Source organism: Dromiciops gliroides, chromosome 5, assembly GCF_019393635.1.
Source record: "Dromiciops gliroides isolate mDroGli1 chromosome 5, mDroGli1.pri, whole genome shotgun sequence".
NCBI lineage: Eukaryota > Metazoa > Chordata > Mammalia > Microbiotheria > Microbiotheriidae > Dromiciops > Dromiciops gliroides.
The window spans coordinates 14,762,275-14,788,234 of NC_057865.1; the positions used below are offsets into that span (position 1 = coordinate 14,762,275).

General features: G+C 43.7%; 2 protein-coding genes across 4 annotated transcripts in view; both read left to right on the forward strand.

Moving 5' to 3' along the window:
* The first annotated feature begins 7,939 nt into the window (after positions 1-7,939).
* FAM221A (family with sequence similarity 221 member A) lies at positions 7,940-25,356 on the forward strand. 3 transcript variants are annotated; one of them, XM_043964914.1, is made up of 9 exons: positions 7,940-8,128; positions 8,664-8,723; positions 10,315-10,488; positions 15,800-15,990; positions 17,478-17,684; positions 17,792-17,884; positions 18,589-18,668; positions 22,246-22,359; positions 23,572-25,356. In XM_043964914.1, exons 1-8 carry the CDS (start codon positions 8,064-8,066, stop codon positions 22,306-22,308), a joined length of 933 nt encoding a protein of 310 aa, XP_043820849.1. In that variant the 5' UTR covers positions 7,940-8,063; the 3' UTR covers positions 22,309-22,359; positions 23,572-25,356. The 3 variants fall into 3 exon arrangements, with proteins under 3 accessions (XP_043820849.1, XP_043820850.1, XP_043820851.1); XM_043964915.1 differs by lacking the exon at positions 8,664-8,723 and having other exon boundaries at positions 23,572-24,873; XM_043964916.1 differs by lacking the exons at positions 8,664-8,723; positions 10,315-10,488 and having other exon boundaries at positions 23,572-24,873.
* The window catches only part of STK31 (serine/threonine kinase 31), a 67,093-nt gene continuing 66,005 nt past the window's right edge, over positions 24,873-25,960 (forward strand). The window contains exon 1 of the mRNA XM_043964918.1: positions 24,873-24,888. The gene's annotated coding sequence lies outside the window, so the exon portion shown is untranslated. The remainder of the gene's footprint in view (positions 24,889-25,960) is intronic.

The window sequence follows — 25,960 nt, forward strand, 5'->3', positions numbered from 1 at the left end:
ATGGATATAACAGGTTATTGGGGTCCTATAAACTCAGAGCTGGAGGTCATCCAGTCCAACCTCTTAATTTTACCGAGGCACAGGCTAAATGACTTGGGTAGGGTTATACAGCTAGTAAGCATTAAATTAATAAAAAGTAATTCTGGTCTAGAGCTTGGGACTCATTCATTACATAAAATTTTTTGTCACTCTGGCATTTGTAAAAGCACTTGACCTGTTTATAGAAGAACTGCTGAGGTTGTCATTGTTTACTGAAACAAAAGCATTAATACAGGAAAGGCTAACAAAAAGTCATCTTCAAAATTGCATTTTGTTCTATGATCTAAAATGTTCAGATTTCAAAATTAAACAATTTAGATGCAAAAGGATTTTCCTTTAAAGATATAATGTTTCAAAACCATATCTTTTCCTTGTCTCAGTTTCAAAACCACGAGTCTCAATATTTCATTCAAGCACAAGAAAAATGAAATGATCCGGGAAAACTGTAATCATGTTTTGGAACTGACCTCTAAATTGTCAAGGCATATCAAATGGCTGATGCAAACAAAATTTGAAACCTTCCCCATAATGCTTTTTCATTTTAGGAACACAGATCTTTCTAGATCCAGAAGGAATGGTAGAGACCTTCTAGTTCAACCTCATTTTACAGATGAAGTAATCCAGGTCCAAGGAGTTTCATTGACTCATCCTAAGTCCTGCTTGTGGCCAGTGAGCCAGGGTCCAAATGCAGATCCACTAACTCCCACTAACTCCATCTTAAGGAATTCACTCCTAGACACTGAATTACTTCTTTGTGTGTTGCAAGTAGCCATATTCTCCTCTACGAACCAAGAAATGTTTATTCTCCAAGAACCTGGGTTTAGAGGTACAGAGATTCCTCTGTTACCATTCTGGGACAACATTCCCCTGCCCCTGGTACTATTTTTCTTTCATCTGGGTCTCTCCTGGGCCTCTCCTACCTTTCTTTTCACACTCCCATACTCCCTTCTTCTGGACAAATAGAGGAATCTTATTCAATTTACATGTTAGATTTTAAAGTATCATCTTTTACTTAAAAAACAAAAGGCCAAGGGGCAGCTAAGTGGTGCAGTGGAAAAAGCATTGGCCCTGGATTCAGGAGGACCTGAGTTCAAATCTGACCTCAGACACTTGACACTTACTAGCTGTGTGACCCTGGGCAAGTCACTTAACCCTCATTGCCCCTCAAAAACAAAACAAAACAAAACAAAAAAACAAAAGGATAATAAATGTGTAGCATTTTAAAAATAGCTGGGATGATTCTTCACCTGTTGAATTACTGCCCATTCTTTAGGGCCCAACCCAAATGCTGACCCATTCATCAAGTCTTGCCTGGCCCCTTGTCAGTAACAAAGGTCAGGCCCTTCATGGCCTCCTTGCTTGGCAGCTATATAATTCAGAGGCATCACACATGTGGCCTGTGGCCTCAGGTCTGAACCAGATGAAAACGTCATTATGAAATGTTTAACAAAATCAATAAAAATACGTAGAACATAGATGTCTTAATAAATGGTTTTCAGAGGCAGTCTGTGGCCTGCGTATTTGAGTATGGCATCTCTTCTTGAATGCATATTTGATATTTTTAAATATCCTTTTAAAAATTGTGATCTTTGCCATCATTAAGAAAAACTGCTCCAGTATATAAAGCAGAACAGCCTTTGTTCTCACCTGGCTTGCTTTCCATCTGGCTTCCTTTCTCTTAGGAAGTAATCCCAGACCTTTCCCTTCTCTTTTCCACAGGTATTTTTTTTTTTTTTTTTAGTGAGGCAAGCCCAGAGTCACACAGCTAGTAAGTGTTAAGTGTCTGAGGCCAGATTTGAACTCAGGTACTCCTGAATCCAGGGCCAGTGCTCTATCCACTGCGCCACCTAGCCGTCCCTCCTTTCTCTTTTGATCTGCTTCCTGAAATCAGGGGTCAGTGGTGGTGGGGAGAGGGATTCATCTTGTCTAGGGTCACACATCAAGTCGGTGTCTGGGGTAGGATTCTCATTCAGAGCTTCCTGACTCCAAGTCCAATGCTCTCCCCACACTTGGCAGTGCAAGCCCTCTCCAACCTAGGTCCAATGTACCAGACCTTTCTAGGCTTATTTCAATTCCTGCACTCCCATGTTTCAGCCATACTGGACTATTCTTGGTGTTCCCCAGCTGTCCAGCAGGCTATGCCCCCAAAGGCCCAAACCAGTCTTTTCCTTGACCTTTCTTGGATCCCTCCCACCCCACAAAATTAACTCTCTCTCCTTGAATTTCCCTAGAGCCCAGCAGTTGGCTCTTCCTTTTGTAGGGTCTATTGAAGGAGCACTGGGTTTGTCTGAATCTGGGCTCGGCTATTACTGTGTGACCTCTGGTGAGGTGGCATCACCGCTTTCCCTGGACTTTGGATTCTTCCTTGGTAAAGTGAGGGGACTGGCCTAGATCAGTAGGGTCAGTCTCAAACAGAAAGAGGCCCTGATCTATGCAGAAGGATAGTTGCCTGTTGACTTAGTTATAAAAGATGATCTGTGCTTTATTATATTTTCATTTATTTTGTTAAATATTTCCCAATTTTATTTTCATCTGGTTCCCCCACTCTGGGAGTGTTATAGGCAACATGGGCTCTGGTCCAGGTGGTCCTCCAGACTTTGATCATCTTCCTCTGTGTGTGTGTGTGTGTGTGTGTGTGTGTGTGTGTGTGTGTGTGTGTGTTGGTCTTACTCAACCTGTCTTTGCCTTTCGATGTCCCTGTCTCCTCTCCTTTCCTCCCTATGTCTGTCTTTTTCTCTCTGTGTTTCTGTGTCTCTTTCTTCTCTGTTTCTGTCTCTCTCCCTCTTTTCTTTAGTTGGCATGATTTCTATAATGAATTGGGAAGTAGGAAACAAGGCCCTTTGTTATTTCTCAAGAGCTTAGGGAAAATACAGAACACGATTTTGTTTTGGTTATTTAAAACAATTGAAAATTAGGAAACAGTGAATGGAGAGAACATGCTGGAGGAAGAGTGGACATTGTTCTATGTGCTTTAGATACAACAACATTATATCCACAAATTCCAGATCCTGTCGAACATTCTCTCTCTGTGTCTCTGTGTCTTTCTGTCTCTGATTCTCTCTCTGTTTCTGTCTCTGTCTCTCCCTCTCTGTTATGGCCCCGGAGTACCTCAGAAGTTTTCCGGGGAAATCAAAGAACCTTCTCTTTGAGAAACTAAACCAGAGGACAGACACACCTAAAGAGATAAGTGGTACCGGGTTGGGACTAAGTTAGCCCCAGAACTGCCACCCTTCATTCCAGTCTCCCCCACCCCTTGGGGAGATAAGATTAGATGTGGCTTCTGCCTTTGTGACATCAGGGGGAGAGAGATGGTTTAAGAGATCGAGAGCCATCTCTCATCCAACTTCCCCCAGCCACCACCAGTGAGGGATGATCTTTCCCCAATAAGGGAACTTTCCACAATCATATGATCACCCCATTGGACCACCATCAGTGCCCTTAAAAGTATCTTCCTGTCTCCTGCTGGAGAAGAAAGGTATCTGGGCCATGCCTTCTCCCCATAAGAAGTCCAAGGACTTCTCTCTTGGTTTCCTTTCCCTAGTGCCTTAAATAAAATATTATTTTATTCTAATTGGGTTTGTGTGAAAGAGGGTGTCATTCCTTTTTTTTTTTTTTTTTTTTGGTGAGGCTATTGGGGTTAAGTGACTTGCCCAGGGTCACACAGCTAGTACGTGTCAAGTGTCTGAGGCCAGATTTGAACTCAGGTCCTCCTGAATCCAGGGCCGGTGCTTTATCCACTGCACCATCTAGCTGCCCCTAGGGTGTCATTCTTTAAAGAGGCATTTCTAAAGACCCTTATCCCCAACCCCAACCCATTTCCTCCTAACACTCTTTATCTCTCAGTCTCTCTTTCTCTGTACTTTTCTTACATTGAGAAGGCCTTGAAGTCTATAAGACTCAGTCTTCTCAGTGTCCTGCAAGGGTCTGTCTGGGGAAAGCCATTCAGTAACCTCCATTCAGCAAACACTAAGGGTCTATTTCTAGGCTCTTTGATTAGCAAATAAGAGCAATGTGACCCTGCCCTCAGGGAGTTTGCCATCTACCAGGGTGGCTATAATTGACTATGAATCCCACATGTGGAGGATGTGCCCAGATAGCAGTGGAATACATGGTAGAAAGCAATAGGGAAATATGGAATTTGGACCTCACAGGGACCTTAGAGCTCATCACTCACATTTTTATCACACTCTTTTTTGGTAAGGTAGCTATAGTCCACATTCTCCCTAGGCTTGAGAACTAACAGAAGCACACCCCTCCACCTCTACTCACCAAGCTGTTTCATTACAAAAATCTCTCTGAGAGAGCAAAAAAGAGGGGACAAGGGTGGGGATATATTGGCCCAAGTATAAATCTCTGAAACTGTTTCAAGTGTGATGGATAATCAGCATGCCCAATGTGGGTGCCAGTCAATGGAATTCAAAAAATAGTTTTAAAAAACACCATCTGTGCTAACCAAGAGGATGATGAATTGTGAAAACCTGGTACCTCAGTTGCCAGACATGCCAGAGAAGATAAGACCTGCCATGGGAGTCCCGGAGTTTGAGGACTACAAGGAACTCTCTCCACCAAACAGATCTGCAACTTCTAAGGAATTTGGAGTTTCTGCAGATTTGCCTGGGGCACTGAAGCTGATGCTCATACCAATTCCTGGGACACAAATGGGATTTGAACTCAGGCCTTCTTGTCTCCAAGCCCAGTCTCTTTATCTATTATGGCACACTGCCTTTTAGTATGAAAAATATTATTAATAAAATATCTTTTCCTAGGGTTGGTCCAGAAACATTTTCTGTCCTTTGAAATTTTTACTTTCATCTCATCTCCCTTTCCCTTTGAGTCTTGGAGCATTCATTTTCTCTAATTTTTTCTCCAAGGAGGTGGGGAAAAAAAAGGTGCCTCCTGTATAGGCCAAAGCAGATGCCTCCTTCTTTTTCATTTCACTGCATTGCCGCTCATTTTATGTATCTGTGCTGTCTTTTTAAAAGTTCCCCATGAGCCTCTTCAGGGTCGAAGCAAGCTGCTTCGAATCTCTTTGTGTGTTCAGTGCCCAGCACAGTGCCCTGTACTTATATAATGGGCACTGAATGAATCTTTAGTGTGGATAATGATGATGGTACTTAAAATTTACATGGATTAGCTTTTACACAAAAGAAATGATTGAGGTGCTCAGGTCTCCTAGGAGGTAGATCTCACTCTATTATGGGAGAAACTGAGATATAGAGATAAATTTGCAATTAAATATACAAATCACTATTCAGAGTCAAATCCATAGTTTCTGGAAAAAAGCACAAAGAAATACATTGTAGAAAGATGTAGTTGTTTTCTTTGATGCCACTTTCCAAGACTGCATATTAAAAAATATACTTGTTTCTCTTCGAAGTTCATTATGGCTTTGTCATCCATACATTTATCAAAATCAATCAATCAACACAATTATTAAGCACCAAAAATGTGCACAGACCCTGGGAATACAAAGTCAAAGGTGAAAAGAGGCACTATGGTACATACATAGTCATATGCAAAATTTATACATTTTAAAAAATGTCTAATTTTACCCTGTGCCTTTTTGGGGAGTTCTGTAAGTTTATTTTCCTTAGTGAAACAGCATTCCTTCTTATTTGTTTTTTTGAGGGGGGGGGAAGGCAACTGGGGTTAAGTGACTTGCCCAGGGTCACAGAGCTAGTAAGTGTTAAGTGTCTGAGGGCAGATTTGAACTCAGGTCCTCCTGACTCCAGGGCTGGTGCTCTATCCACTGTACCACCTAGCTGCCCCTCCTTCTTATTTGTTTTAAATTTATCTATCCCAAGGTTTAAGGGGCTTCCTCCCTTTAGTGAAGTGAATCGTAGCAGTGGAGGGTCCCAGGAATCTGTCTTAGCGCTGTGCCATTTAAAGATGTTTATCAATTACTTTCATGAAGGCATATAAAGCAAATAGCATGAAACTGTGAGGGACTGCTCTCTTTGGACAATGGAATCAGTATTCAAAAAAAAATCTTGACTTTGTAGAGCAATGAACCAAAAATAATAAGACAGTACTTAATAAGGAAATGTAAAGTCCAACACTTGGCTTCACATATCCAATATGTGTCCACGTGCACAACGTAGTTAATGTGAAAAATATCCAGGGAGGTTGGTGGATTTCAAGCTCAAATGAGTCAACAGTGTTATAAAGCATCCAGAAAAACAAATTCTATCTTAGCTTTCACTGAGAATCATAGTGTACAGGACCAGGGTGGCAATAGTGCCAATTGTTTTGTACCCTATCTATGTTAGCACATCCAGAACATGGCAACACATTTCAGGAATAAAGTTGACAGCCTGGAGAGCATCCAATGAGAGTGATGAGGCTGCTAAGCGAACTGGAGATCAAGTTATATGATGATTAATGGAGGAACTGGGGCTATTTAGTCTAAAAAACACCATCTTCTCAGTTTCCTGGATTATCAACCTATGCATCATCTTCTATTTCTCACTATTTCTTCCTTCTCCTTATAGAATTGTTGCCAAGGATTGTTGATTTCACTTCTGCAGCATATCTATTTCACCTCTGCTGCATTTCTCATCTATTTCACCTCTGCTGCACCTCTCATCTATTTCACCTCTGCTGCATCTCTCATCTATTTCACCTCTGCTGCATCTCTCATCTATTTCACCTCTGCAACATCTCTCATCTCTTTCACCTCTACAACGTTTCTCATCTATTTCACCTCTGCAGCATTTCTCATCTATTTCATTTCTGCAACATCTTTGGAATATGTCCCCTTCTCTCCTCTGACACTGCCTCCACTCTGGTGCAGGCCCTCATCACTTCACTTCTGGACTATTGCAATAGCTGCTGGTGGGTCTGCCTGCTGCAAATCTCTCCCTACTCCAATCCATTGTCTATTCTGCTATCAACATGATTAACAGCTACCAACAGTGCACATCTGATCACATCACTCCCTTACTCAATAAACTCTAATGGCTCCCTATCACCTCCAAGATGAAATGTAAAATTCTCTGTTTGGTATTTAAAGTCCATTTTAACCTATAGCTCCCAGTCCTATTTAAAGGCTTCTTTCGCCTTGCTCTGTGACATGTACTCTAATCCAGTAGCACTGGGCTCCTTGTGGTTCTGTGAATAAGATACTCCATCAGTTCTGGACATTTTCCCAGGCTGTCCACCATGCTTAGATCAACGTCCCTCCTCACCTTTGCCTAGTGGATTCCCTTGACTTCCTTTAAGTCCCAACTAAAACCCTCCTTCTGCAGAAAGCCTTCCCCAGCCCCTTTTCCTCCCAATGCCTCCTCTGTTCAATCCTTATTTCTCATTTATCTTGTATTTAGCTTGTTTGTGCATATTGGTTTATTGTTTCTCCCATTAGATTGTGAACTCTTTGAGGGGAGGGAACGCCTTTTGCCTCTTTGTATCTCCGGTATCAGTGCCCGGCACGCGGTAGGTGCTTAATAAATGTTTATTGCCTGAGATGGCTTAAGGCAGGTATGACAATGAGAACTGTATACAGCTGTTCAGGGCAGAAAGAAAGCAACTACAAGGTGGGAATCAATTCCATTCTGGAAACATTCATTAGGCGCTAGGCACTGGTCTAGACCCGGTTATTCAAAGATAAAAAAGAAGACATCTAAGCGCTCCCATTCCACTGGGGGCGGGGTCACCACAGGGAGACAAAGTTTCTTCGTGGTATCCCCTCGTTGGGGTCCTCCTGGGCGGCCTCCTCGATGGGCGGCGTGTGTGTGTGTGTGTGTGTGGGGGGGGGGGTTTGGAAGCGATGGAAAGTGTCTTGTTTGCGCATGGCCGCCGAGGCCCGGCCGGAGGAGTCCCCTAGGAGCGTCCGCGTGACCGTGGCTGTGGACGCGCGCGCGCACGTGCGCCGGGCCCCGGCCAGCCCCCGGGAACCCTGGGCCCGTGGGCGCGCGAACCTAACGCGTCGCCAGGGTAACGGGCGGGAGCAGAGCTTGGGCTAGGGCGAGCCGTTCGCGGCGGCGGCGCCGAGAGGGCGGAAAGATCGCGGCCGCCGGGAGGCCGCCATGGAGCGGCTGACCGTGTCCCCCGGGGCCGCCGCCGCCGTGGACGAGTACCTGGAGTACAGAAGGTGAGGGGCGTCCTGCCCGTTGCGCGGAGCGGGGGAAACCGAGGCAGCCGGCAGCCGGCCCCCGGGAGGCAGTCCGGAGCTGGGCGGGACCTCAGAGTCTGGCCCCCATTTTACAGATGGAGAGCCTGAGGCAGCCCAAGTCACCCTAGGGAGGAAGCCCCGAATCTAATACCTCCAGCACTCAAGCACTATGAGGCAACACCACCCCTCCCCCAAATTTGCAGCTGGGGAAACTGAGTCCCAGAAAGGGGGAGTGACTTAGGGTCTTAGACCGAGAGCTAGAGAGGCCACCTCCTTTATTTGACAGAGAGAATAATTGAGGCTCAGAGAGAAGGGACGGTGATTGTAGGTCCAGGGGGAAGGGTCCTCACAAGGGGCCACTCCAGTGCTGTCATTTTACATATGGGGAGAAATGACTGGCCCAGGAAGATGAGAGGTGGGATTGGAGTCCTGTCTCCTGACCCCTGAACCAGTGGCTTCCTTTGCTTTCCTTCCTTGAGGGCAGGTTGTTTCATTTTTACCTTTGTATTTCCAGAGCCCTGAAGAGCAAATGGTGCGCCACAGACGCTGCTCTATTGGGAGTCACAGTCAGAGGGTAAACGTTTTATTAAGCACCTACTGTGTGCCAGGCTCTCTGCCAAGGGCTTCAGACAGCGCCTGCCTTCAGGGAACTTATGGTCTAACGAGGGAAGACCGCATCTAGCAAGAACTGAGAGACAACAAGGCCCCAGATGAGTGGAGACACGGGCTAGACATTTGGGCAAGTGGAGGCCCTCTGGAGGAGGCTCTTGATACTCCTAGCTCTCCAGCTGGCTTGGGCCTTAGGGGTCATCAACTCTCGAATGCCTCATTTTACAGAAGACCTGAAGCCCTATGAGGGGAAAAGACCAGCCTGGGATCACAAGAGTATAATCACCAGAAGTAGGATTTGAACTAGGGTCTCCCTCTTCCCAAGGGCAGTTGGGTGATTCAGTGGATAGAGCACTGGGCCTGGAGTCAAATCCAGCCTCACTAGCTTTATGACCCTGGGCAAGTCACTTTGCCCTGCTTGCCTCAGTTTCCTCATCTGGAAAATGAGCTGGAGAAGGAAATGACAAACCACACCAGTATCTTTGCCAAGAAAACTCCAAATGGGGTCACGGAGTCAGACACAACTGAACAACTGGCTCGTTATGCCCATACTGGGAGCTCCTCCAAAAAAAATCTCCCAGTATACCCAGTATGTTTATGTTTAGGATTTGCCCAAAAGGGATTAAGAGGGTTGGGCCCTGTGGAAAAGTACTCCCTGTAGGATCAGGTATAGCCTGCTATTGGTTTTCCATGACCACACAAGAGATGCTTAAATCCAAGAAGACTCAAGTGAGCCATGACATTAACCTGAAACCTAAACTCTACCCCATCACCTGCATTATACTGGCCTGGGGTGGTCCTCGGCCACTGTGGTGATTTTAGTGGTGCTGACGAGCCTTGCCCTTTACGCTTTCACATCTGAAGACTGAAGTTGCCCTGCTACATGCATTCCTCTGCTGCTTGGACAACTGGGTGGAACAGTGACTAGAGCACTGAGCATTCAGGAAGAAATGTCCTAGCAGTGAGACCCTGGGCAAGTCCCTTAACCTTCTTTCGACTCAGCTTTTTCAGCTATAGGATGGGGATAATAATATCACTTACCTAAAAGGTTGCTGTGACGATCAAGTGGGATTTTTCTAAGGGGGCAGCTGGGTGGTGCAGTGGGTAAAGCTCTGGCCCTGGATTCAGAAGGACCTGAGATCAAATCCAGTCTCAGACACTTGACACTAGCTGTGTGACCCTGGGCAAGTCACTTAACCTTCATTGCCCCCCCCCCCCAAATACTTAGTATAGTACCTGGCACATAGTAGGCATTGAACAGATACTTGTTTCTTTCTTATTCATTTGTTGATGCTTTCATAGAGGAACTAAGGATTGGGGGAACCATCCCTGGTCACTGTGATGGCCATATTGCTGAAGGGACACGTATACCTAGCGCAGGGTCTGACACATACAGTAGCTTCCTCCCTGCTCTCTGATTGAGTAACATGGAAGACGAAAGTCGGCTCTCTCCTTGACTATGCAGTCTATTTCAGGAGTGCTAAGTTTGACGCTTTCATTTCTCTTTCTTTGAATAACAAATACCCCAAACTCATAAGGAAATAATTTGGTTGTAGAATTGTTGGTGAGGATGACGGAGGTAAACTTTTCACCCCTGAAGAATATGAAGAATACAAAACTAAAGTTTTACCAATGCGATTACGAAACAGATTGTTTGTGAGTTGGAGATCGCCGATGGGCATGGACTGTAAACTGGTGGGCCCAGAAACTCAGTGCTTTTGTACACACAGGTAAGATAGGATGTCCGGTTTTCTACTGATGATGGGGAATTGTGAAATTACAGGAAAATCAGCCACTCAGCAGATGCCAAGTTGAAATAAAGATTGATGAACTTGCTCCATAATTTTTTTTATGATGTGAAAAAAAAAAGTTTTAAAGTCATTTTGGACCTCAGATTTGTCCCCAGGTTTACTGGTTCAGCATCTCAACCTGATTGTCCCCTTGCCCTTCTTGTTGACTTTGGGCGGGGGGGGGGGGGGAAGCTAGTCTGGTTTTACCAGGGGTAGGGGCATCCAGGAAGAGAGTGAACAACTTAGAGGTAGGGAGAGTTGGGGCACAGAGCTTAGGGACTCATGCCATGAGTCTCTTAGGGCATGTTATACAGAGTGTCCAAGGTAGGAGCATTTTTATTGTATTTTCATGAATTTATTTATTTGGAAATTTTCAAAGGTTGGAATGGAATTTGTTTTTTTGATGGTGTTCTCTTAGGAACATCTAGTTATTCTCAATACCCAGATAGTCTAAAACAGACCCTCTCTTCCTCCCAAGTTTCATTTTATTCCTGCCATGGGAAAGTTCTCTGGTGTCTCTGGGAACCTAGCGAAATCACCTTATCTCCCCTAAACTTCAGTGCATTTGTGATCTCATGGCTGTGGCTCATTCCTTTTCTAGGTCAGATCCTCGCCCATCCCTGCTTTCTTTCTTTTTTTTTTTTTTTTAGTTAGGCAATTGGGGTTAAGTGACTTGCCAGGGTCACACAGCTAGTAAGTGTGTGTTAAGTGTCTGAGGCCGGATTTGAACTCAGGTACTCCTGACTCCAGGGCCAGTGCTCTATCCACTGCGCCACCTAGCTGCCCCTCATCCCTGCTTTCTTGCTCTGGCTTATAAGATCCCCATCTTGCCCTGGATCCTCTCCAGAGGCCTTTCTCACCTAGCTTCTCAAACATGGTGGGAACACTAGGCCTGTGCTCCAGCTGTTGACAGGTTCTTCTTCACTTGGTTTACATGAGTAAGTTCTTAAACTCCCACTCTGTGCAAGGCAGTGCACAAGGTGATGGAGCCACAAATACTAGAACATGTCCCTGCCCCCACCCTCCAGGAATTTACTTTCTATTGGGGTTGAGGTGGGGGAAAGTACCTTGGGGACTCAGAGAAGTGAAATACAAGGTTGGGGGAGAGTGAGAGAATGAGCTTTAATAGGGACAAGAGTGTGAGAAATCCAGAGGTGAGGGTGTGATGCAAAGGCCTGGACAAAGTGCTTTAGGAAGCCTTGAGGCGGGAGAGAATCCCTTCACTTGGGGAAAGAGAGGGCAGGCACACCTGAGCCGAACCTTGGGAGAAGAGAAAGATTCTGGGTGGGCAATGAGGATGGTCTCCAGGAGGGAGTGCAGGGACACAAGAGATGGCTGTGGAATTGACCGGGTGCTTAATGAGGGGCCTCTGTGATAGAGAATAAAGCCAGAGAAAGGTCCCAGGTTGGGAGTGGGAGTGGTGCTCAGGCAACGTGGCTGCTTGGATCATTATCTCCATTCACCATGCCTTTGCTTAGCCCATCCTCCCTATGTGGAGTACAATGCCATCTCTTAAATGCATTCAGCCTACATGAGGCCTTGCCTGATAACCAGCGGTCTTTCTCAACTAACAAGCCTTGGCAGCTGATTAGATATGGAGAGTGAGGGAGAGGGAAGAGTCCCCAATGACAGCAAGGTTCTGAACCAAGATGGGAAGAAGGGGGGTTTCCCCAATAGAAGTGGGTACTTCTGGAAGAGGAACAGGCTTTGGGGGTAATATAGTGAGTTCTGTTTTGAACATGTTGATTTTGAGATCTTTACAGAACCTTGAGGGGGAGGTGTCCAGCAGAGAGATGAGAACTGAACTCAAGAGAAGGGATGCGGTCCCCAAGGGAGAGAATATAGATGGAGGAGAATGTTGTTCTTGTTTGTCCTTCATTCTCAAAGAGGACCGTGACATCCAGGTGATGCCGTGACTTGCAGTGAATTGGATTTAAGTGAGGAAGGGCTATGCAAGGTCACCAGCCTCACTCCTCCAGAGCCATCTGGGTCCAGTGGCAAGATATACATCAGGATGACTGGAGATGGACCTGGATATTTTTTAAGGTGATTGGGGTTAAGTGACTTGTCTAGGATCACACAGCTAGTGTCTGAGGTAAGATTTGAACTCAGATCCTCCTGACTCTATCCACTGCGCCACCTAGCGGCCTCTAAAGAAGGAGGGGAATAGAACTTTGGTGGATGCCCGCGTTTGTTAGAGATGAGGAGCATGATTGTGTAGCTGAAAAGCCTGGGAAGGAATGAACAGGCAATGAGGAAGACGACTGAGAGAGAACAGTGTCATAGAGGTCGTGAGGGAGGGATGAACATGGTCCCCAACTGCAGAAAGGTCACATCGAATGAATGAATGAGTGCTGAGAAAAGGCTGTTGGCATCATTAGTCAAGACAGTATGGATTACCTCAAAGAAAACAGTTTCAGTGAAGTGGAGGGATCAGAAGCCAGATTATAAGGGTGGAGAACAGATTGAGAAGGGACAGAATGGAGCCAGGGGTCACTGTACCATTCTAAGCCTTTGGTTGTGAATAAAAGAGTAGAGATGTGCTCTCCGATCTAGCCATACCATCTCATTTCCTGTTTCAGATGCACAGTATTCCATCTTCCACAAGCTTACCTGGAATGTTCTCCCTACTCACTTCCATGTCTTGGAATCCAGAGCTTGCTTCTAGGTTCAGGTGAAGCAGGGCCTTCCCAGAACTCCCCTGGCCCAAACACTGTTACTTTGTATTTACATTGTCATTGCACACATTGCAGACTCATGTAGCTTTTTTGCATGTTGTTCTTCGTAGTAGAAGGCAAGCTTCGTGAGGCCAGGCACTTCTTCATTTTAATTTTCTTTTTTCTAACTATCTACAACACCTCACATGGTCCCTGGTACTTAATAGTTACTTAACAAACTTAATTGGTCTGTTTTATGTGCTCTCTCCATATCTATGACCTCCTTTGGGTGAGTATATGATTGTGTTAGAACCAAATTTTCCATGCAAGGAAGTTATCTAATAATATGTTTGTATTTGGATGAAAATTTCCCCAAAGTAACATTTTAACCCTTGGTACTTGATAAGTACACAATGAGAAATATGTTTATGCACTATCTATTGGGCCCAATTTGCTTAGACATGGTACTGTTGAGGTTAAATAGTTCTGGTAATGAAATTCTAGTTTTTCTGGAGGGATTTCAGTGAGCAAATTTGTTAACCTTATTTCCTCTATTAAATAGAACAATTAAAGACTTAAGTAGCTATTATTTGAGCTTAAAGGTCTTTAAAGTAACTCCTTTTTTTTTTTTTTTGCCTACCATCATTGGGAGATTTTCAATAGTCTCATCCTCACCTGTGCAAACTTGACTTTCTTATGAAATAATATTTTATGGTTTATGAAATGTTATCAGCTTTCTTATTTATGAGTTAATTTTCCCTTTCCCAGATCATAGCAATCCAGGAAACGTGGTCACAGATGGAAATCTGTAACTGGTTTTGGATGACATTTCATAAGTCTAAATTATTTTATATCTGTTATTTTGAGTGAATTCCAACATTCTACGGGTGTCTGTGTGGCAGCAAGATGTGGAACACAACTGTCTCTGAAGAATTAAAAGTTAATTTCCCACCGAAGGCAATAGAGAAGCACGTGATTGGTATGAGCCGTGACAACATGTCACTATTAAGGAACTCTGAAGAAGAACTCTGAGGAATAGAAGTAAAAGATATCCTCAGGGAGTTGGGAGGCAGGAAGAGAAGATGGGCTGCTCACATGGCCAGGGTGAGCTGCAAGGCTCCTTTGGCCCCCTTAGCATGTAGGGAGGAAGTGAGGAACGCCCCCACATTCCTTTGGGGAGGAAGGGAACAAGAGGAGAGACAGGCCCAGAGAGGTGGAGATTTGCATGTGTGGAGAGAGCTCTGACTGGTGAAGGGTGTGCTCACAGGCCCATTTTAGTTCTTGAGGGTCATCTGACCGCAACAACGGCCCTGATGAGACCATCGTGGTGTGGGATTTCAGAGGCCATTTTGTCCAGCTTCTCTGTACGTGACCAAGAATGCCCTTGTCACCAGCACCTCCAGCAAGGGGCTGGTTATTCAGCCTTGTACACCCTTGTGCAGCTCCACTGAAGGGGATGCCGTGCATCCTGAGGCAGCCCCTACCATGTTCCACAGCTCTGAGGTGCCCTGACATTGAGCCAGGTTCACCCAGATGCAGCTTCTGTTGATTACACCTTGTTAAACCCTCTGGGGTCGATCCCTCTTCACCTGAGCAGCTTCCAGATTGCTGAGGGTGGCCACTATGTCCCCTCCCAGTCTTGATTGATCCATTTGCACCTTTGCTTATACTTATACATGATTTAGAGGCCCTTTATCTTTCTGATATCAAGCGCAGCCCCTAGCTCTGAACACCTTTCTCCCCATGGGGTCTGATGGAGAAGTCTCCATTTTTATGGTCATTTTTAATAGACTGTTGTCTAATGAACATGTGGCTTCTTTCAACTTTTGATGCAGCAAAACTAACACCATAAATGGACATGTTTAAGAAGGGAAGACAAAATTCTGTCTGAGCAAAGACTCTGTCTTCATAGTAGGATGATATTATCATAGATGGGAGGTATTTATAACAACACTTCATTTCACTCTCCTACCAAAGCACAAGAACTGATGTAGACTTCACAAAATAAGCTTTGATTGATGTTTTCTGTTTCTTATGTCATCATAGTTTTCCCCAGTGTTCTTCCCCCTCCCCCTCCCAGAGAGCCATCCCATATAACAAATAGTATTTTTTTAGAGGGGGAAAAAAATCAGTGCAGCTGATCAATACATTAAAAAAGTAAGAAATCATGTGCAATGTGGCCCTCCCACCTCCACAAAGGGGTGTCCTCTCATATCTCTTGAGTCCTGCTTGATCCTGATAATTTTGTGACATTCAGTTTTGATTGTTTGTTATGTCATTCCTTCCATTTACACCGTTGGAGTCATTGCATCTAGCTTGTTTTCTTGACTCTCCTTCCTTGTCTTTGCATCAGTTCATGTAAATCTTCCTGGGTTTCTCTGCCTTCATCCCATTCACCATTTGGGACAGCATAGTTCTGTCCCATTATAGTCATGTACAACAGTGCGTTTAGCCATTTTTCAGTTGATGGGCTGATGTAGACTTCACTTGGCTAAATATCTCTGAAGGATTTAAAAAAATGGAAATCCTGGCAAATGTTGGCTGCCCTGTGCTGATTCACTGTCTCCTTTGATTTGTTTCCATGTTCTTTTCAGGTATAAACAGCATAAGACGGACTTGGAAGTCATCCCAACAGAGCGCCCAATCTCCCTGCCTTGTAGAGTGAATCAGTGCCCTTGCACCTCTTTTTACTATGTGCCTTTGAGTGGGACTCGGCCCATCCGGTGCAAGTGTAAGCATTTTGCTGACCAGCACAGTGCAGACACGAGTCGGATTTGCAGAACATGTAAGTGAGGGCAGCTTCTCTGGGTACAGAGGCAGAATCAGGGTGTTTGTGTGTTAGGCAGAGCTTGGCAAGCTTCACCATTTGCATTTCTTCTCTGCATGAATTTGAACCACTTACAGAGTTAGTCCACAAAACAGAAATTATGATGAGCAATGAATGTTGGTACCAATTTCTCTTTTTTAAGGAATTGCTCTAATTATGTTCTTCTATGCTGGCATCATAAACAGCAACCTCACATGCTATAAATCAGTAACTTAACTAAAAGCTACAGAATTTACCTTGTAATTGTTCTTTGGGTTTATTGAAAAAAATTTCAGAATAGTGGGAATTAATCAATTAAATTATGCATCACTAATGAATATTACTAGGAATTCATTTGTAGACATTTTTTACTGTAGGCACAAAGAAAAGTTAGTCCTGGTATTTGTAAGCACTGGTGTTTTAGATTCTACTTATTTATACTCCAGGTATGTCCCCAAAAGAATTTCAGGCAGCTGCATTTGCTGGTAGAATATGGCATGTGACAAATAGTGTACATTATCCTCAACTAAACACCTCCTTTTGGAGAAATTATAATTTAGATGGAATGAATATAAAAATGAAAGCAATGTATCCATTCTTCTAGGTTATACATACTAATCTGTTTTAGTTATTTTTGAAATAACTTGAGTTGAAATCTTATTGTGCCGTAGAGCATTTTGAAATGACATTTTTAATAGAATGATTCTTTGATGATTTCAAAGGGTAAATCTGTGCTCTTTTATGCAAATAGGCTAATCTTGGCCACACCCCCTACTTTCCATGTGTAAGTGTGGGTGGCTGAGTTTTCATTAAGCAAACTGTCTCTTGGAGCTGATGCCTCGGCTTATTAGCTTAAAGCTGCACTAAAACTTTTGGGACACTCTCTACTTTGGTCTTGAGGGGAAAATGGAAGCCCATTATTCCTTTTTATTTCTGCCATCCCCCCAGCCATTGCTCTTTCCAGCTGCTTCTGGCTTCCATGGCTGAACACGTGCTCACATCAGTGGTTTAATAATCACTGTTGACATCTATAAGGATTTTACAATTCCAAGAGCACTTTGCATAGATTACATCACAATGATTCCCCCAAAGGAACTCCAAGTATGAATGTCCCTCCTTGACAGATCAGGACCCTGAGGGTGAGAGAGTGCCTGGAACAGGATTTGAACTCAGGTCCTTCTGATTCCAAGCCCAACAATTCTGTCATGGTTGCTAGGTCATTCTTTCCCATCCGCTGCTCTGTAGTCCTTTTGCCCCACCTTTCCCCCCAGATGTTCCCTGCTGCTTTATGCCCTTGCTTGTACTATCAGACACTCTTGGGGTTTCTAGAAGTTGTAGCCAGAACCAGGAGTGTGTATCATGGATAGTAAGAGGAACAGTGAAGAGCCCCTGTCCTGCTTGGCCATATTTGAATCACAAACTTACTGACACTGATCAACGTTCATTTATTCTGTGATTTTCTGCAGGTACCAAGTGCCCAGGATTTCATAGTTACTTCACTTGTAGTTGTGGTCATCCCGCATACACACATGAGACAGTGGTGGAGACCAAAGAAGAGAGGCTGGCCCTGGGCAAGCCCGTGGGGCACGATGTCCCTTATGCTGCAATGGGAGGACTAACGGGATTTAGTTCACTGGCAGAAGGCTACATGAGACTAGATGACAGCGGAATAGGTGGGTGACCATCTGGGGAAGAGAGATGCTGCTGTGCCCCCTCCCATCTTGCTGGTATCCTTAAAAAGGTGATTTCATTTTTCTCCTAATGTTGTTTTCCAACTTAGGTGCACCTCCACGTGAAATTTTAGAATCTCCAATTACTGCCGCAGACCACCCATTCCTAAGAGCATTTCAAGAGCCATCTAGTTCTGTTCAAGGTAGGCAAATGGGTCATAATGCAGTTCACTTAAGAGATAATTTTTATTTCAATTCAGAACCCAGAGAAGATAGCCATAATTCAAAGGGAGGTAAGAAAAATCAAACTATTATCTGGTTATCCTAACAGTTATATTAGGATGTTATATTGTATATTATAATATATTAAATTAGTGTGTGCTATTTCCTAGCACACACTGTCAGGGCAATAGGCTTTGTATTTCAAACTTTTGTCTAAAATGAGATAAAAGAAATGGAAGCCTTTTAGAGAGTCTTTCTTTTTCTCTTTCTTTCTTTCTTTCTTTCTTTCTTTCTTTCTTTCTTTCTTTCTTTCTTTCTTTCTTTCTTTCTTTCTTTCTTTCTTTCTTTCTTTCTTTCTTTCTTTCTTTCTTTCTTTCTTCCTTCCTTCCTTCCTTCCTTCCTTCCTTCCTTCCTTCCTTCCTTCCTTCCTTCCTTCCTTCCTTCCTTTCTTTTTTTTTTGCAGGGCAGTGGGGCTCAAGTGACTTGCCTGAGGTCACACAGCTAGTGAGTGTCAAGTGTTTGAGTCCATATTTGAACTTAGGTCCTCTTGAATCCAGGGCTGGTGCATTATCCACTGTGCCACCTAGCCGCCTCCAAGAGAGTCTTTATACTGAAAAACTATTTTTTCAAATGTATAAAATAACTTTTACATACTTGGATTAACCTTTTTTGAAAACCTTTTTAGGTACAAGTAATCAAGCATCTTCCTTAAGGAGACCCGATGAAGATGATATGGCATACTTTGAAAGGCGCTACCAAGAGAGGGTAAAGAAGCAGCTTTTTTCCCTTTCCTCCCAGTGCTTTTACTAAGCATTTACTTGTTATAAAGTCACTCAGACTACTTCTGCACTACCTGCACAGGGTGATCATTAAAAAGTTCATGCTAGGTTCCTTCTTGCTTAGGATTTGGTGCTAGGCATCACAAAGAACAGTTCAGAAAGACAGCATGGAGAAAGCCGTGATACAGCCTTAATGGAATAAATAATAAAGCCACAATATAGCATTAATAGAAGGCACATTGCCACAGCTAATTTCTATAGGATCTGCAGAGAGTAGAACAAAAGCACGTGTGGGTTATTTTTCACGCTCAGGAAAACAGTGTTTTGATGATGTTTATAATTCCAATAAAGAAAGAAAGCTCTTAGTCATGTAACTTTTTTTTCTTTTTTGGGGCAATGAGGGTTAAGTGACTTGCCCAGGGTCACCCAGCTAGTGAGTGTCAAATATCTGAGGCTGGATTTGAACTCAGGTCCTCCTGAACCCAGGGCCAGTGCTTTATCCATTGTACCACCTAGTTGCCCCGTCATGTAACTTTGTGAGAACCTTATTGTTAACATAGGCATGAGTTAGTCACTTTCTAACCACGAATGGATGTTTTTACACATACATAAGAAATGTGTTGGTTTGTAAGAGGTCCATGTCTCAGGAGAGTTGACTTTGGGGAAGGTGGGTGCCTGTGATTAGCTCAGAGTGACTTCATCAAGGGTACCTGGGAGGTATCCTGGGCACACATTACAGGATAAGTGACCCACTTGCCTTGAAAGTGTGCACTTGTTTCAAGCCTTCCCTGCTGTTCATAATCTTTTCTTTTCAAATTTTGAGTTCCTGATTCTCTCCTCCTTACCCACTGAGGAGGCAAACAATATGGTATCAGTTCTACATGTGTAATCAAGAAAATTATACTTCAGTTTGCACTCAGAGTTCAGCAGTTCTTCCTGGAGGGGGAGAGTTATTTTTTCATTATGAATGCTTTAGAACTGTCTTAGATCATTGCATTGATCCGAGTAGCCAAGTCTTTCATAGTAGATCATCATTACAACATTGCTGTTACTGTGCACAAGCGCTCCTGGTTCTTTTTGCTTCACTTTGCATCAGTTCAAATAGGTCTTGCCATGTTTTTTCAGAAATCACCTCCTCCATCATTTCTTAAAGCACAGTAGTACTGTATCATAATTATATACTACAACTCGTTCAGCCATTCTCCAATTGATGAGAATCCTCTCAATTTCCAATTATGTGCTACCACAAAAAAGCTGCTATAGATATTTTTGTACAGATGGGTCCTTTTGCTTTTTCTTTGAAGTAGCGATATTGCGGAATCAAAGGGTATGCACACTTTGATAGCCTTTAGTGTATACTTCCAGATCCATCCCCGAATGGTTGGACCAGTTCACTATTCCACTAACAGTTCATTACTATACCTATTTTCCCTCATCCCCTTCAGGATCTGGCATTCTGATAGGTGTGAGGTAGCACCTCGGAGCTGTCTTTTTTTCCTTTCTTTTTTTTTGTGGGGCACTGAGGGTTAAATGACTTGCCCAGGGTCACACAGCTAGTAAGTATCATGTGTCTGAGGCTGGATTTGAACTCAGATCCGCCTGAATCCAGGGCTGGTGCTTTATCCACTGTGCCACCTAGCTTCCCTCAGAGTTGTTTTAGTTTGCCTTTTTCTAACCAGTAGTGATTTAGAGCATTTTTATATGACTTCTTCCGAAAACTGTTTGTTTATATTCTTTGGGCATTTATAAACTGGGAAATGGCTCTTATTTTTTATAAACTTGACTTAGTCCCCTTATTTTTATTGAGAAATGAGGCCTTTATCAGAGAAACTTTCTGTAAAAGTTTTTATATTACTTCTTTGTCTATGGTGCTTTTTAGCAAAATATGAATTCTCTGATTATCTTTCAATTAGGTCTGATTTGCTTTTGCTTTATCTGAGAGTATGATGGCCACCCCATCTGTCCTTTTCACTTCAGCTGAAGCACAAGAGACTCCACTCTCTTGCTTCATTTCAACTCTGTGTGTCTGTCTCAAGTGTGACTCTGGTACACAACAGATTGCTGGAGTCTAGTTTTTAATCCATTCCGCTATTTGTTTCCATTCTATGGGTGAGTTCATCCCATTTACATTCACAGTTATGATCACTAACTGTGCATTTCACTCCATCCCATTTTTCTCTGCTTATCCTTTTCTCTTTTTATCCTGTCCCTCCTCAAGAGTCTTGCTTCTGACCACTGCCTCCTTTAGCCTGCCCTCTTCCTTATTTTCTTCCTTCCACTAACTCTTATCCCCTTCTCATCCTATCTCCCTTTGGGGTAAGATACATTTCTATACCCAACTGTGTGTGTGTGTGTATGTACATATACATATATATTCATTTTTCCCTCTTTGAACCAATTCTGATGAGAGTGAACATTGCCAGCCACTCCGCCATTTTTCTGTCCACTCTAAGAGCTCTTCCTTATGCGCCTCCTTTATGTGAGAAAACTTGCCCCATTCCACCTCCTCCTTCCTCTTTCTCAACCCTTCAGTCTTTTTTGGAGATCATCTCAATGTAATCATTGGAAACAATCTCTTGGAGCAGAGACTGTTTCTTCTCTTTTGCATCTAGCATCTCCAGCTCCTGACATGGCACCTTGTATGTATTTGCTGAGTAAATGGAGTTGTAGAAGGAAGGAGGGGTCATTCTTGGAGGGACTGAATGAACCCAACTTTGGATGGGATGGGACAGGGAGGAGAAGAAGCTGTGGGCTGGGTTGTCCTGATGAGAGGACTTTGAATCATAGGGAGACAGACAGATAGACATGGATGATCTAGGCATTGTACAAAATGATGAGGAAACAAACAAAGGCAAAGGAGAGTCTCTGCCCTCCAGGAGTTTACATCCTAGTGGGGGATAGGTGGGTTGGTAGGTGGAAATGGCTGGGGAGAGGTTTATGCTGAGACCATGTTCTGGGCAAGTGCTACAGGAAGCAGGAGGAGGGGATCAAATGAAGGACACAGGAAGACTGAAGTGCTCTAAGGAGGTTAGGGTTTTCTCATTTTGTGCATGCAGGTGGTCCTGAACGTGCCTAGCACATAGTAGGCATTGAGGAACATTGAGGTGAAGATGGGCAATGAGGATGAGGATGGTGTTTGGGACAGTGTTGGGGTGAAGAAGCAGCTGTCAGTGGAAGGAGGACTGATTTTTCTTGGCAAAAGTGGGAATTCAGGTTCTCTGCTGAGGACGGGGACAGGGGTGGTGGAGTCAGTAGCTGGAGAAGAGATTTTTTTAAATGTCTGTGGCAAATGAATGTCCTGAACCCACAGTTTCTCCATTAAAAGGTGCAATATTGTTGAAGAATTTTCAGTCTTACTGCGGGCTTAGTTATTAATATGTAGTTGTCTCCCATCAGTTCTCCTCCGTTATTTCTAACTTTTGGGAAGTTTGGGGTTTTGAAGCAATCGACAGGTCAACGTTAGCAATTACTCGGAATTTTCATAAAATAGTAAGCTCATCAAAGCTAGATGACCTTTAAATGATCTCTCAACAATTTTGCTGAGTATATATTTTTATTTTCAGCTGAAAATGGAAAAGGCCGCTAAGAAGAAAGCAGCGGGGGCCTTGCCGTCCACAAAACGTTAAGGATCGCAGGAAGGGGTTAACCACCAGGATGAATAAATGTCACTGGAGTAGGTAGATACACTGCCCCCTTTGTCCGAACTGTGTTAAAGGACGCCTTTGGGCATCCTTTGGCCTCCTTTGTGGGAGTCAGGTTCCCTTTGCTAAATGAACAGGATGGCTGTGTGCTCCTCCCAGCCCCTCCCACCTGCTTCTTTCTCTTTCACTAGGGGTTCTACTCCTACCAGAAAGGGTTGGGTTGTCTAAAGGCAGAGCAGGAAGTTTCTGCCATATCATGTCTTTGGACTAATCCTTTTCTCAGGAGAACAAATGCTGAGCTGGCAATGTGGGCATTTTATGACTATGTAAAGGCAGATTTCACATTTGGACTAAAAGCTCCAAAATGCTTTGTTCTCCCTCTCCGGTAGGTATCTTACTGAGTCAGAACCCTTTGTTCAGTTATTATTATTATGACTTCTTATACAGAATGTTGCCATTTCTCTAAAGCCAGAGTTTGTGCTAAAATGTAATAGTCTTCAGGCTGTTACAAGCATTTGAGTCCAATTTCCTGATTTCTCTGTGGCTGAGGAATTAGGGACACAGACAGATGCAAGCAGTGAGATGAAGCGCATCACCAGGACTTAATGAAGACCTGGTCTGGGTCCTCGCGGAAACCCATGCCCTTGGTCGTCCCCATTGTGTGCCATCTGATTTTGAGGCCTGTTTGTATTGGCAGGCTCTGGGCTTGCTGATATTAGCCCCGCAGGCTGGGAGGTGTACACTTTAATAGCCAAGACTGAAAGGGAGCCAGTGGAAGCCTCTTGCCTTTTCCCTGGTGTTGTAGGCACCATTCTTTTACAGTAAGTCAGCATCAAATATGTATGGCTCATGGATGAGGGAAATGGCAAAACTGAAGTAATAAACTTCCCAGTTGGGAAAAGAGTCAAGTAAAAGTACAGTTTTTTTTTGGTGGGGCAATGGGGGTTAAGTGACTTGCCCAAGGTCACACAGCTAGTAAGTGTCAAGTGTCAGATGCCGGATTTGAACTCAGGTACTCCTGAATGCAGGGCTGGTGATTTATCCACTGTGCCACCTAGCTACCACGTGCTTAATTATGGTAAAAATGGAAGTATTTACTTTTTGACTTTAAAACTTTTTCAAATAAGAAAAATTGGGATTTGGTTACTAGTTTAAGTGGGAAAGAAGTGTTTAATATGTTAAACTGCCAGTTTCAATAGTCGAGATATATTTTTTCTTTCTGTTAATTGTCACATCTTTCTGTCACAGGTTACATTTTCAGTAAGAGGAACAAGTGAACCATTTACTGCAGCAGGTGCCCAGCCTCTACAATGCATTTCTCCCCCAACATCGGCTTCAAGATGGTTAAAACTGATCTCCGTAGTTGGATTCTCAGGTCCTGTGTCTTGTCCATTTCTGGCCAGCACCTAGGAGGAGTCAGTACTCCCCCCCCCCATCCCTCTGTATTTAGCTTATCCAACAGTAAAGGGCTCTACCGAAGCTATATTCTGTGATCCTGATTCTTGTTAGGGGGAGATCAAGAGAGAAAGATGGGACCTGACTGCTAATAAGAATGATAACAACCAAAGCTTCTCCACTGTTCTTACTGTGTGCCAGGTACCGGACTCAGCGCTTTATAAGGAGTATCTCGTTTGGTCCTCACAACAATCCTGGGAAGTGGGTGTCGTTATTACCCTTGTTTTACAGAGGAAACTGAGGGGAACAGATTATGTGACTGGGCCCAGAGTTACAGAGCTAGGAAGTGTAAGAAAAAGAAGCCCCTTAGGAAGTTCTGGAATGAGATAAGTGAAAAGAAACTTAACACTGACTTTTATATAGCTTATTGGTCCCCACCCTCCCCAGGTGCCTACTGTGGCACACCTCCCAGTAGCCTGGAGGGGATTTACCTTTGGTAATCGAAGACTAGACCAGTGGCAGGTTCAACTGTGCTGGAAGAGCTTTGAGAAGGGTTCCAGCAGATTGTTTTCTAGGGATTCATTTGCAGGGGAAAACCAACAAAAACTTTGTTGTAGATTCCTCCCTGGGCTACTTCGCTGACTTATAGTAACACCTGAGGGATGGGGCTCCAGAAAGTTTCTTACTCTTCCTCATCATTTTGTACAATGCCTGGATCATCCATGTCTGTCTGTCTGTCTCCCTATGATTCAGGTTCATTCAGTCCGCTCCCCTTCTAAAACTGCAGGTCAGGGACTCTTACCATTGGGATTCCCATGAATAATCAGCTGACACACTCAATCATTTCTTAGCAAAGGCGTTCACTCAAATGCCGTAGCAAGACCAGAATGTTTCCCTCTGCCCCAGATATATACCATGATGGCCATGGGGGTGAGCGCTTCTTGTGGAAGGACTCCATATGGTCCAGGAAACTTGCAGCTATGGAGCCCCAAGCCTGTAAAGAGCTTATCCCTGGGCATCTCTTTTGGACAGGTGGGCTTTTCCCATGGAGCCCCGGGCCCTGGCTTGTCATGGGCTTCAGATGGTGGTCCTCAGCAGGGAGTGTGTCTTCAAGCTTCCTCCTGTTCCCTCATGACCTCAGCTCCCAGGCTTGGTGAGCCTCCTCTGCAGGTTAGACTCTGACTAGGGAATGGCAGTTGGCTCTCTCATCACCTTTGTCCATCATCAGAATGGTAGGGGCATGGGAACTGTGGCTCTGGGCTTCAATGTTTTCCAGGTGTTTATCTTTTAAAAATAGTGTTCTCTCCTTGGTCCATGCAAATGAGTGGCCAAACGCACAGTGCTTGGCACATCGTAAGTACTTAATAAATGCTTGTTGCTTGTTTTGGGTGGGGGGAAGAGCTCCTAAAAAGCTAAGTCCTTTCGGGGGACCTCATAGGCTTTCCTGGCCTTTTCTTATGCCAATGAACAACCCAAAGCTTTGGTTCCTTTGCTGGGATAGAATGGGCCAATGGCATCTCTATTAGGTTCAAACGTAATGACTGGGACCTAAAAGGATCTACTCACATCTGGAAAGAGGATCACTTCTACAATGTCTTAATCTTATGGGGAGTGAATTTCAGGCATCTGTGAATTTGGATAGGAAAAAAAATTGATGTTCTCTAATAAAGGGATGCCTTTACCCATGTTTTTAATAGTTTTTCTTAACTGGTTTTCATGCAATAAGATCTTGCAGATTATCTGTCATAATTTCACATCAAATATGAGCTTTAAAACTCTTAAGTGTGAATTTTTCTCACACAAAATCCTTTTAAAAATGAGTGCAAATCATCTATAATTGATATCAAGTTGCTTGCCTTCTCAAGGAAGGCGGAGGGATGGGAAGGAGGGAGAGAATTTGGAACTCGAAATTTTAAAAAAGAACCAAATTTTTCTTTACATGTAATTGAGAAAAAACATCATATATAAAAACATCAAACCCAAGATATATAAAATATACTTGTTAGAAATAACAGACACATAAATCCAATAGCAAAATAATTTTATTGACATAAAACCAGAACTCATTAACTGTTAGAAACACAGCTAACCACTTAAATAGCATTGCACAACTCTAGTGTCAGCAACCCTTGTGTTGCTAGCAGGTCTGCGGCTCAAAGAAGCCAAGCAGGCAGCAGTCGCTTCATGAAGACGGGTATTCTTCTATTTATACCCTTCAAGGGTCCCTCTGGACCAATCGCAT

Coding starts and splice junctions, on each gene's coding strand:
- FAM221A (XM_043964914.1), top strand. CDS start 8,064: ATGGAGCGGCTGACCGTGTCCCCCGGGGCCGCCGCCGCCGTGGACGAG. Junction 17,885..18,588: donor GCCATCTAGTTCTGTTCAAG/GTAGGCAAATGG, acceptor AAACCTTTTTAG/GTACAAGTAATCAAGCATCT. Junction 18,669..22,245: donor AAAGGCGCTACCAAGAGAGG/GTAAAGAAGCAG, acceptor TTTTATTTTCAG/CTGAAAATGGAAAAGGCCGC.